Source organism: Ranitomeya imitator, chromosome 2 (genome assembly GCF_032444005.1).
Source record: "Ranitomeya imitator isolate aRanImi1 chromosome 2, aRanImi1.pri, whole genome shotgun sequence".
NCBI lineage: Eukaryota > Metazoa > Chordata > Amphibia > Anura > Dendrobatidae > Ranitomeya > Ranitomeya imitator.
Genome location: NC_091283.1, coordinates 764,671,573 through 764,685,451, shown reverse-complemented (window position 1 = coordinate 764,685,451; position 13,879 = coordinate 764,671,573). Strand labels below are relative to the sequence as shown.

Here is a 13,879-nt window from a genome sequence, read left to right as displayed (position 1 = left end):
TGATTACAAGCATGTGTCACTTATTGGAATGAGTGTTGTAGTATCAAAACAATCAGTATTTTATCACCAGGAGATTAAACACTACAGGACTACATCTCACGTGCAGACAAGTCGGGCTAATCCGTGTAACCCCACCCCCTTCACTGATTGGCAGCTTGCTGACAATGAAACGGCAAATCAGTGGTGTGGGCGGTGTTATACGCAGCTCATCATTCTGAGCACCGCTATATCTACAGTAGACAAAATGGGGATTCTATCAAAACTACACCAAGCAGTCCAGTAAGTGACACATCCCTACAATCAGGGTTTTTTCCTGTATTATGCTGCTCTCAAATGTGCAGCATAAACCTGCTGACAGATTCCATTTAACAAAAAAATTAGATTGCTTATGACATTTTCTTTCCTCTTATTTCTTGGCCACATTACTAGATTGTTTTTTTTAAATTCTTCAACAGTTCCCCAGAGGAGCTGGTTACTAATCAGCTGCCTGAATTCAGTATAGTAATGCATAGTCAAAATTGCTAATTGACTGATAATAAGTTTGCAATAATTGCTCCCTTGTGGAATATGTGATGTATGGGACATTTTCAATCACTTTCCATAGAATTACAGAATTTGCTGGACCATAATAAAGAAAAATGAAACAGATTAGCTGGCTTTTTAACAATAACTTTACAGAGGCATCTATTCATGTTAATTTGTCCATCATAGCAGATAATGGGGAGCATGGGGAGCATGGCTAGGTGGGCAGTGGGTTCACACATTTCGGATATGTATGTTCATACAACTGTACATACACAGGCCTGATAATGGATGTATACAGCCACAGCTGTGCTCTCAATTTTATTACAACTCATTGTTACAGCTTGTCTTTTTATAATGTAATAATATTATCACTGGTAAATTTAATCAGGCTATAAAACTGAATTTATGCTACTTGAATATTTCTCAATGCTGTAAAAAAAAAAAAACCTCCACCAGACATTATATTATTTCTGTAGCAAGTATATTGCCTAGATGGCACCAATTTAGACATTTCCACATAGATAAACCGCCTGAAGAAATTCAGAAACTCTCTGGGGAAAGTTTGTAATATGAAACTCTTGTGATGTTAAAGCCTCTGCATAGACATTTTTTGCTAAAGAAAAGAATGTTGTAAAACTGGCGCCCGGTGTTTGCATACTCGTATTTGCTTGTGAAATGCATAAAAATATGAAAAATTTAATAGAAAAATAATGAAAGATGCCTTACTCAAGGTATGTGTCAGTACAGAGTGCTACAGCAGACTTCAATGGGATTGCAGACAAGAAGTGTCCCTTTATGTGTGAGTGGTATCAGCAGTCTGGTTGTCATCCATTCTTAGAGGGGTTGTCCGGTCTAAAGCTACAAATTTCCAGTAACTCTGTGTGACTGCACACTTGTGAATCCCATCCCCACATTGCGTTCACTGTGTGCTGTGAGGATTCCCCGATGCCGGCGCCGGAAGAAGGCAGTCATGTGACCACAATTATGAGATTTGCATACTTTCAGCCACATTCTGACTAGATGTGTCCTAACAATTCTCCGGTACTGGAGCAGGAAGCTTTTGGTGCATGACTGTAAGTATGCGATTTGCATACATGCGGTCACATGCAGACTAGAGGCCGGATACAGTCTAGTCGGAATGTGGCAGGAAGTATATGAATCGCATACTTGAGATCACAGGACCACCCGCTCCCGGAGAAATCTCATGCGATGGAAGGATTCACAAGTCTGCAATTACATAGAATTACTGCAGACTTGGTACATTGAGGCCGAACAACTGCCAAAAAAAAAAAAACAGTCTGATTTTTATGTCGTTTGTATTGTGCATGCACTGACATGTGAAGTAGAAATTGAAAAGGAGCACGTAGAAGAACTAGGAGGTGCAGGAAGAAACTTGTACTTAACAGGCTACCTGCTGCCACCTCTGCCAGTCCAAGTCCCACGCGGAGCTGACTATTCATCCCCCACAGCAGTTGGCACAGGCATGGAGACAGTGTGAAGGTATATTGCACAGACACAGTGAAAGTAAAGTCTCCATTCTTTGCTATTCACCCCCTATGGTCTGTGCTTTAATTGTCAGTATCTGCAAAATTCTGTATACACACTCCTCAGCATTGAAACTGCAACAAGGAAAAATTGTGAAAATATAGAAATCACAGGATGACAGATATGGTAACGATAGGCAAATGATGAAAAGATGAAAACAAAAATTTAAAACAAATTTGATTTATTCAGTGTTCAGTATGAACGCCACTTACAGAAATCCCCGCACTTACACTCCTTGGCTGCTCTCGTTGAGGTTATAAATGGTTGTCGGACAAATTTTCTCTCCCACTGATTTCACTAGAGTAAATCATCAAGATCCACTGCTGCCAGATTCCTGTGTAATAGCCGACCAATGATGTCCCGGATGTGCACAATGGGAGACAAGTCTAGAGATGCTGCAGGACATGGTAGCACACTATGGCCATTTCTCTAAAGTGTCCAGGAGCCATTTTTCAAGAAGACGACATCAGGCCACTTATTGCTTGTGCTACTGTGAGCAGACTGCGTGACTTAAACATGCTACCATGGCCTGCAGCATCTCCAGACTTTTCTCCCATTGAGCACATCTGGAACATCATTGGTCAGCAATTACAAAGGGAGCTGCCAGGAGCAAATCTTATTATAATTTGCCTCCCAAGTGTGTTCCTCAGACAACCATTAATTACCTTATTCATAGCCTGACAAGACGTGTAAGTGCCGGGATTTCTCCATGTGGTGCTCATATTCGATACTGCATAAATCAAGATGTTTAGAAAATGTTTCCATTTTTTCATCATTTGCATATGATTAACACGTCTATGGATCCTTTGATTTCCATAATTCCTCCACTTTTTCCTTCTTGTTGTTGCAATTTCAATGTTGAAATTGTTGTACTATTTATGACACACTGGGGACCCTGTTACATCAGTGGGTCTTTAAATGGGTCTTTTTCAGTGGGTTTATGCCATCCAAGCTGAGAGCATCATGATGCAGAGAACCTCATTCCAGTGATATAACACTTACTTGGTTGCTGGCCTCAGTTTTGATAAAATCAATATTTTATCTGTTGCAGATCTACCAGTTGAATGCTGAGCCTTGTATAATCCTGCCCACACCATTGATTGACAGACTTCTGTGCACACTGTGTATAGGCAGAAATTTGCCAATGAGTGGCGGGAGTGGGGTTAAACAGAGCTCATCAAAATGAAGATTACAAGGATGCAGGTTTACAAGTTGTTTAGTGATAATCTCCTACTCATAAAACAATGATTTGAGATCAAAACTACAGCAAGCAGACCAGTAAGCGAAGGATCTCTGGAATCAGGGTCTCTGTCCCTATATTATGCTCCTCTCAGATTAGATGGCAAAAACCTGGTTACAAATTCCCTTAATTTTGTACAACTAGGTGGTAAACCTTCAGAATAATGTAATCTAATGGCCAAAAGATGCCTCATTCTCATAATAAACCTATATTTTTTTCTGGCAATTCTTTTCCCATGGAAAGGAAACCATAAATGCAGGAATGTTGTGCAGATAATGTTATCTTTTGTATTTCCAATAATCCAGATGCTCCAATTAAGTCATTGATCGGTGCTGTAACAGCAGTATGGGAGTGTATGAACAGGTGGACTGCACTGTATGCATAGGTGTGTCCTACAAGTGACTGACGTATTCATTGTCAGAGGGCAAACCTATACAGGATGCAAACAGGTTACTAGGAATTAGATCCTCGTTATACACATATACAAAGACTAAACAAGGTTCATACATACCTCGCTACTCCCCTGCTTCTCCCCTCTGCAAATCCCTCCACTGGCTCCCAATTCCCCAATGAATCCAGTTCAAACTACTTACACTGATCTACAAAGCCATCCACAACCTGTCCCCTCCCTATATCTCTGAACTAATCTCCCACTATCTTCCCTCACGTAATCTTCGATCCTCCCAAGACCTCCTACTCTCCTCCACACGTTTTCGCTCCTCACACAACCGCCTCCAAGATTTCTCCCTAATATCACCCATCCTCTGGACACGTCCAATTTTCCACCACCCTCGGATCCTTCAGACGGAACCTGAAAACCCATCTCTTCAGGAAAGCCTGCAATAACCATTCTACCGCCTCACCAACCAGCCGAGCTGCCGCCTCACAAACCACCCGAGCTGCTGCCTCACCAACCACCAGAGCTGCCGCCTCACCACCACCAGAGCTGCCGCCTCACCACCACCAGAGCTCCCGCCTCACCAACCACCAGTGCTGCTGCCTCACCACCACCAGAGCTGCAGCACGCCGACCTCCTGTCTCTTCCCCATTATCCCCAAGAATGTAAGTCCGCAAGGACAGGGTCCTCTCCCCTCTGTACTGGTCTGTCATTGTAAATTTGTTTACTGTTAATTATATCTATAACCCTGTATGTAACCCCTTTTCACATGTACAGCACCATGGAATTAACGGTGCTATATAAATAAATAATAATACATACGATGAAAGTTTATGTAGGTTATTACATACACTAAGTACAGGATGTAATGAGTATCAGAAACAGGAGAAATCATTATTGATGTGGAGTTGGTTTGGAAAACACAACACTGACCCATTGTTTAAATCAGTTTTTTGTGGAAAATGTATTTTTGAAATTTTGCAATGTTTGGTTTTTGTTTCATAACATAATTTTTATTGCAAATAAAAAAGTAGAAATCTTGCAATTTTCACACTGGCCACTGTAGCTTATTAGATGCATACTACTAGTTCAGGAGATCCACATGTACATTAGGAGCAATGACACTATCTTTTGGGTTTTTTTTTTCCACTCTAAGGCCATGTTCACATGTTCAGTATTTGGTGTGTTTTTTACCTCAGTATTTATTAGCTAAAACCAGGAGTGGAAAAGTATAGAAACACGTCACCACTTCTGTATTTATTACCCACTCCTGGTTCTGTCTTACAAATACTGAGGTAAAATACTGACCAAATACTGAATGTGTGAACTTGGCCTAAGCCTGTATATGTAGTGTAGTGTGTGTGTGTTTTAATACCGCCACTTACCACCACTTGCCACTTACCGCCATCTTCTCCAGTATCCAGCTCCGTTCTGCTCCTCTTCTCAGTGACATCCGCTCCGCAGACTCTCTGTGTCATGTTGCGCTCTGCTTGACTCAGAAGTGGTTTTTACATTGTAAGGCTATGTTCACACGTTGCATTGTTTATGCATTTTTTTTTTCCACAAGCAAAACCTGCTCTCTTGGCAGTAAGAAACTTGCTTACAAAATCAGGTTTTGCTTAGTTTTTGTTGCGTTTTCTTGCTGCGTTTTTGGTTAGCTTTTTTCCTACATTTTTGCCATGGTACATATGTGTCATGTGCATGCTGATAAAATTTAGAGCATAAAAAAAATCTGATTCTACTTCATCATGTTTGGCACAAAAAACCGCAGCGAAAACTGATACCAGTGTTTTTGCATCGTTTTGTGCACCACCCATTGCTTTCAATGGGTGGAAAACACTGAAAAAAAAAACGGTGAAAAAAAAACACTGAAAGACGTGACAGGAATGGATGCATTTGGCAAAAAACAAGGTATTGCACAAATGACTGAGGACAAAAAAAACAAGCTGTGTGCATGAGGTTTCTGAAATCTCATAGACTTTACTGGTATTATAAAGTACAGCTGAAAATTAGCATTAAAAAAACGCTGACAAAAACGCAACGTGTGAACGTAGCCTAAGACTGTGTAGCATCAAAACGAGGGTACATAGACTCACTGGTGGACACAGTCAGATGTCGCTCCAGTTGCAAAAACAATGTATTGGCCCCTTGCAGCCGAATAGCTCATCAATTCCACCTGCTTTGGTGTTGAAAATGGGCCCTTCACCTCTTGGGCCCCTGTGCAGCCAATGATATGTCCGCCCCTGCATAGACTTAGGGTACTTTCACACTAGCGTTTTTTTAAATCCGTCACAATGCGTCGTTTTGCAGAAAAAACGCATCCTGCAAAAGTGCTTGCAGGATGAGTTTTTCCCCATAGACTTCTATTGACAACGCATTTGCGACGGATTTGCACACTTCGCATCTGTCTTGCGACGGATGCGTCGTGCTTTGGCGGACCGTCAGGAGAAAAAAACGCTACATGTAACGTTTTTTTCTCCTGACGGACCGCTTTTTCCGACCGCGCATGCGCGGCCGGAACTCCGCCCCCACCTCCCCGCACCTTACAATGGGGCAGCGGATGCACCGGAAAAATGCATCAGCTGCACCCATTGTGCAATGCAGCAAACGCTAGGGTCGGAATCTCTCCCTGACGCATTGCGACAGGGAGATTCCGACGCTAGTGTGAAAGAATCCTTACATTGTGACTCACACATCGGGCATAGAGTGACCTGGATCGTCACTGAGAAGAGGAGCAGAATGGCGCTGGATCCTGGAGTAAATGAGTATATTAAAACACACTCTACAAACACATATACACATGGTTAGTGAAAAAATACACGTAGCGCAAATCTAAACTATAGGTCATTTCCTGGATGACAAGTTCCCTTTAAATAATCCCTTTAAATTTCAATGTCTGAGTGTGCTGAACTGAGTACAATGAATGAGTGCAATGAATCCTCCATCCCTAGCAATTAGGACGAGGCTTCTCAGGCCCGAGGAACAATAGGCTCAATAGGAATCTGTCACCAGGACAGTGACGTTGTATGCTGCGAGATGCATGAGGCCAGGCTGCTGGAAACACTTGCAGACATGGCGGACGATTCTTTGAAGCAAAGGGTTTGTAGTGTCACAGCCTGTTCCCATCTGCTTAACCTGAAGAATGATGGCAATCAGGCAACACAACAAACTTCATGATATTATTCTCAGAAATGGAGTATTCAAAACATTCCGCCATCACTACAAAAGACCCCGCAAGTCATTTTATGTCGCATTGTGGAATCTGCTTTCATCCTTCCCAGAAATCATCTTATTTAATAAACCGGCATTATGCTACAACGTCACGGCGGTGTCACCGATCTGTCATCTGATCCAGAATTATACGGAGGCTCCCATGAGCGCACGGATATAATGCTTCTTCCTGTCACACCTTTTGTGTGTTGTCATGGTTACACCACAATTCAGGAAGCCGTCTAGTGAGCTGCGGTATTACGTGACCTAGTAAGATGGTGATGGATATAACAATCCCACTCTTAAAGATGAATATTAGGCTAAAAAAACAATTTGATCAGTTGTAGGACGAGAGAATACATGCACAGCTACAATCATGATCAATAACAGCAGCAGCGGCAGGAGTGAAAAAGATTAGAAGACTGGCAGGATCCAGTCTATGATTAGCATTAAAACAATATATTTTGCTGATCTATCTAAAAATGTAGTTCTTGATATTAGATAAAGGGCTTGTCCAGTGAAAACAAGGTAACATGTTGATCTCTGGGGGCCCAACCGTTGTCACGTGCACGAATTGTCAGAATTGGGAACTTTCTTCCCTGTTAGAATGCAGGGACAGTGCATATGATTGACTAGTCCTCCATTCCCTCATTATGGGGCTGCCGTGCACTGTGCTCAGCTTTTTCCGGCAGTCCAATAGCCAATGAATGGAGCGGCAGCAAGCATCTGTCCTGCCATGGTATTTTTTAATGGGGACAAAAGTTGCCTGTCAGGGATAAAAATTCCCTGATCCATCGATCACTGAGGGTCCCAGAGATGGGGCACCCACCGATCAGCAAGTTGTCACCTATCCCTTGGCCAACCACTTTAATAAAATAGTGAAAATGGACCAGTTACACTAGTAACTCATTTATCAAAACTGTCCAGGACTAAAGGTTGCTTTGTTACCGTTGACAACCAATGAGAGCTCAGCTTTCATTTAATCAACTGCTCTGAAGAAAATGAAAGCTGCACTTAGATTGGTTGCTATGGACAATAAAGCCTGTTTCACTCTTCTGATAAATGAGGCTTTTGGCTATCTTTTGTACACTGTTGGAAAACAAAACAATATGTCCATTTGTGACAGCAAATGTGTAAGTTGGCCTTGATATATGGAGTATTTTGAGTGAGCAGCCATCTTTCTATTATAATAAAAGCAGAAAGTCCTAATTTGCCTCAGACTTGTGAGATCTTTTTTACACAAATATTATGGTAACATAAATGCACAAAACTAACTTGATCAAATAGATAAGCATTAATAATAGAAAAGCGTTCCAATTTAGTCACAAAATGAAGTCAGTCTTTCTGTCAAATCGGTAACAATTCTGCATAGCTCTTATTACAGACCTGTGCACACTCCATGTAGTGGTGCAATAAACGTAAGTGCCCCCAGCAGCATAACCTCACAGATCCTTACAAGACATATCTACCAGGGGGCAGACATATCATTGGTGTAATGTGTGCGGCTGTGTCGCCCGGTGCCCAAGAGGACGCTCTACCACCTTCACATCAGCAAGCCGATCCTGAAAGAGGGGCCATATACTGTTCTAGCACTGGGGTCCTCTTCCATCTGTGTCCACCAGTGTCTGATATGGCCACGTGCATGCAGGGGTGAACCTAGCCTCTCTGCTGCCTGAGGCGAACTGCAAAACGGCGCCCCCCCCCCCACGTAGTAAAATCAGTACAAGTCCAACTCCCAGCAATGTGTGTGTCCCAGCAGGTCAGGAGACTGGGCACCTCTGCACCTCAGCCCGGGTAAGTAACAGTCACCTGCCGGGCACGCCGCACATTAGGTTGTTGTGACACTGCACTGTCAGCAAGTGTCAGAGCAGGGATTAGGCTACGTTCACATTAGCGTTGTGCGGCGCAGCGTCGGCGACGCAACGCACAACGCATGGAAAATGCATGCAAAACGCAGGGTTTTGTGACGCATGCGTTCATTTTTTGCATGATTTTTAGCGCAGAAAAAACTGCATCATGCAGTGTCTTCTGTGCCCAGACAGTTGCGCCAAAATGACGCATGCGTCACAAAACACAAGACAACGCATGTCCATGCGCTACAGCCCCCATGTTAAATATAGGGCCGCATGACGCATGCGTTGCCGCGGCTGCGTCCGACGCTTCGCCGCACAATGCTAATGTGAACGTAGCCTAACAGGGAGAGTTGGCACCATGTGTTCTGACTGCCGCTCTGCCGCCCCCTGTCTTTAAGGATGCTCTGCCGCCTGAGGCAAAGTATTCAACTTGCTTCATGATAGCAGCACCCCTGCGTGCATGGACCCTAAAGTTGGCTTTACACTTAAGACGGCTGTTGGCCAAAGGCTCTTCCAGCCGACAGTTCACCATACACATGAATTGCTGACTCTGTCAAGGGCATATATGTTCTTAATAGAGATACGGCAGTAAACAGCTGCTAGACTCTTCTGGTGGAGGTTTATCTTCACCAAGAACATAATGACTGGGCATGATGAAACATAACTGCATTCATAAGAGAGTAGGGAGGCCCCATACACATTACGTGCTCGGCTTGCCCTACCTCAATCAATGAGTTTGGTTGACATTTATCTAATATGTATGGCCACTCTTAGGTAAAGGGTTTGCCAGAACTAAGATATTAATGACCTATCTGCCAATTAGCTCTCATCTGCTCTGCTAGCAGCTGGATGTGAATAATGTACAGAGCCACAACATCACAGTCCGTATACTGTTTAGTGACCACACAGGGCATTTGAAGATCAGCATCTAATCAGATGAAGAAGAGATAGTCTGAAGTAATAATAATAATCTTTATATAGCGCCAACATATTCCGCAGAGCTTTACAGTTTAACAGATTCAAACACAACAGTCATAACTAACAACGTTAGCAATACAATAATTAAAGCAAAATGAGATGACCCTGCTCGTGAGAGCATACAATCTACAATGAGGTGGGGAGATACAAGGTAGAGGTGTGTATTTACAATGGTGTATTTACAATGATGGTCCAGCCATCTTCAGGGGGTGGGGGATAGATGGAGATAGTGAATGGGCTACACACAGAAACATAACATGACTTTTATCAGGGAACGTGATAGGCCGCTCTGAACAAATGTGTTTTGAGGGAGCGCCTAAAACTATGCAAATTGTGGATTGTCCTAATATCTTGGAGTAGAGCATTCCAGAGGATTGGCGCAGCGCGGGAGAAGTCTTGGAGTCGGGAGTGGGAGGTACGGATTAGTGCAAAGGTTAGTCAAAAGTCGTTTGCAGAGTGCAGTGGTCGGTTAGGCCAATAGACCTAAATGAGGGAGGAGATGTAAGGGGGTGCCGCACTCTGGAGAGCTTTGTGGGTGAGAACAAGTACTTTGAATTGGATTCTATAATGAATGGGTAGCCAGTGTAACGACTGGCGAAAAGCGGACACGTCTGAATATCGGTTAGCTAGATGGACAACCCTGGCTGCTGCATTAAGGATAAACTGGAGAGGGGAAAGTCGCGTAAAGGAGAGGCCAATTAATAGAGCGTTACAGTAGTCCAGACAGGAGTGGATCAGGGAGACAGTGAGGGTTTTTGTTGTTGTTGATTCTAGAGATGTTCCTTAGGTGTAAGTGGCAAGAGCGAGCAAGAGATTGTATATAGGATGTGAAGGAGAGATCGAAGTCACCTGCTCTCGGGGTGTTATTATGGTGCAACCCACGGAGAGGGAAATGTCAGATTTAGGGAGGTTAATAGATGGCGGGAGCAGAAGTTGTTCAGTTTTGGAGAGGTTGCGTTTCAGATAGAGGGTGGACATGATGTTGGAGACTGTGGACAGACAAACAATACACTGAAGGAGCGGTCAGAAAGATAGGAAGAGAACCAGGTGAGAGCAGTGTCCTTAATGCCTAATGACTGGAGCCTAGATAGTAGGAGAGGGTGGTCAACAGTGTCCAAAAGTGGTCATCAAACAGCATATGGAGCCACTCTGCTACAGGTCCATACACTGTTTACATCCAGACGTTGACGGAGCAGATGATCAGTGGGGGTCTCGGGTGAGTTGATGGATAGGTCATCAATATGTTAGTCATGGACAACCCCTTTAATCATACAGAAATAAAAAAGCACCACATACCAAAGCACTTCTCCACTGACCTGGTTCCTCAGGAGAACAATAGATGGCCCTGGAGCAAATGGAAATATCATGCTATATGTGGTGGAGGTATGATTTGTAACCTCTATGGATTATTAATGATGCCTTATTATTAGATACATTTCCATGCTCTTATTTTAGTAGTAAATGGTCAGCTTGTGTCATTAATTTCTTTCTAATAGTTATTTTTATGTCACATCATCGTTTTCTTATTCCGGTGTTTCTTTTTCAGAGAGCACAGTCCTTTAATGAGTAGATAGGTTGACATATACAAGGTCACAAGGAGAACGGATAAGATGCACTCAGCCACTTTACATTCCACGCCGATCCCTGTGATGAACGTCAATCAGACAAATCCATTAAAGGTTTCATACAACTGGACTTCTACATCTCAGTATAACCGGCCTGGTAGCATAACGTCTATCTGTAATATCCATCCAGAATCATTTCAGGAACCGGGAGGGACATTGATTACACAGTAATGTGACATTGATTTCACATATTTTACACCAACCAATAACCAAAACTCTACCTAATACACTGGCATACGTGGCCTTCACTAGAAATAGTAAATATGTCAAATATGAACAGAGGCCAACAACCGCAAAAAAATGTCAGTAATGGCTGCCTTCTATTAAATGATCCAAGTGGTCTGACCTCCCCTCAGGATATTTCTAGGACATGTAGATGGCAGCAGAGGTCACATGCCTGAACCATGCCATTTACTAGGTGCCGCTGACTGGATAACAGCGGTATGGATTGGTTGAATGGTAGCGAGCGATGCTGAATGAGGAGAGGTGACCTACCATGTAATGAAGACTCCTACACTAAGGTGTGTCCTCGTGGATAAATGCAGCCTTCCCTTCTGTGTATACTCAGGAGGATTAGCAGGGACACAGTTAACTAAAGAAATCGCCAGCTGCCATTAAACTGACTTGTTGCCTTCAGACAGCTCATACAGGCATCATATGAATGGTTAATACCATGTACGTGGCGACAAGCATTGTACTGCGCTATGGTATATGGAGTGGCTTCGAGAGTCTATGACAATCATATGATTGATAGATAGATAGATAGATTATCTCATATCTATATATCTTCTATACAACTTTCAGAGTAATATCTATTTTTTAAATAATCTAAAGATTAGAGATGAGTAAATTGATTCGTAGCTCCACAGTCCAGGGGTCACATCCCTATTCTGTGGCCGACGGATGGGAGTCTTATGAGCCGCTGGCATCACCGGAGTCTCTTCTGATTAGTAGGCCGAGCATGGCGTCATATGGGCATCACATTGCAACAATGCCATAGCGCTGGGCTTACTAATCAGAAGAGGCGCCTGTGATTTTGGCAGGTAAGATGCAGCTCGCAGGGCTCCAGTCCGGCGCACATGGAATACTGACATGATCATGGTTCTACGAATCAAGTTACTCATATATAGCTTAGGTTGTGTGTGTGTGTGTGTGTGTGTGTGTGTGTGTGTGTGTGTGTGTGTGTGTGTGTGTGTGTATATATATATATATAGATAGATAGATAGATAGATAGATACTCTGAAAGCAGTATAGAATAATATATATATATATATATATATATCACTATTTTTTATCTTTTCTTATAATTTTTTATCTACCTTTCTTTTTTAGATATACAGATCATGACTAGGGTCATACATCATATTGCGGTTAGATCATGCATTTCTAATATAGTTGCAGGTACTGTATCCGGCATCGCGCCCACCGCTGCACGGTTACACCAGGTGTTGTTACAGGTAACAATTCTACACGCCATTTTCCCAGTCGTATGCCTCAGTCCATTCCCAGGGTGCACAGGATCTACAGAAAGGCCTAAGCAGAGAGTAACAGGCACACAATGTCTTCTACATCCTGCTCTTCAAGGACACTGCAGCCTTCATCGTGGATACAATGTTCTCCTTCTCATATTACTGTACCTGCTGTATCCTTTCGAACCAAAGCGGAGAACACATTGTATACATACTAGTAATGGCAGGTAGGCATGGCGAGCAATGCCCTAATGCTGCTGTCACATGGGATATGGAGGGTTAGGACTCACCTTTTTGACCTGATCATCTTTGAGCTCTGTGAAGTAGTAGGCCAGGAGCTGGGCAGCTATCATCCTGCAGGCTGGCTTTGGCAGTCTTGTCCCCAATGTGTGGTGTCAGGGTGCTGTATAGAAACTGACAGATAGCAGCTGAGCTCTCCTTCACACTGCCCTACAAGCTCAGAGATGTAGATGCCTTTTTTTTTTCTTTCCTCTCCTACAGTGACATGCTAGATCCAACCCACTTCCTGCCCTGGGATTGGCTGTCACATGGACTTGCTGCATTGAGGGGAGAGCAGCTTGATGATCATCTATAGGGGGCTGCCTGTGTAGGGCTGGGGGTGTGAGCCCTGTCCCCTTCTGGAAATCATAGTCTTAGAAATCCAAATTCTTGTGGTTTACAGAGTAGATTATTTCTCAAGACGGAGGCCTCAGTAGTGCTCTTCTCTTTCCCGAGAGTGTGCCAGGCACTAGTGTGATGGTGTTTAGGGTGTGCACACAATTATGTGTAGGGGGAGGGTGTGCAAGACACCAGTCTACATTACACAGGGAGGGAGGAGTAGGAAAGAGTGAGGAGGTTTCAATTTCTTAAGGGGAGGTCCACATCATCTACTAAATATGTAATTATAGCACGCTCATCACGTATTACTACTGTGATGCCCACCGCCTACTCGCCATCACTTCCTGTGCATGTAGCCAAGGGCATTAGCCCCTAGATTCAGCCCTTGTAAAGCCACCAATGCTCTATATCTTCTGTAT

General features: G+C 43.3%; 1 protein-coding gene across 1 annotated transcript in view; it reads right to left on the bottom strand.

Annotated features, from left to right (window-relative positions):
• The window catches only part of LOC138665696 (hexokinase-1), a 118,837-nt gene extending 105,240 nt beyond the window's left edge, over positions 1 to 13,597 (bottom strand). Inside the window, exon 1 of the mRNA XM_069753412.1 lies at positions 13,133 to 13,597. Within this exon, the coding sequence (XP_069609513.1) occupies positions 13,133 to 13,195 (63 nt within the window). The 5' untranslated portion in view covers positions 13,196 to 13,597. The remainder of the gene's footprint in view (positions 1 to 13,132) is intronic.
• Between the last annotated feature and the right edge of the window lie 282 nt (positions 13,598 to 13,879).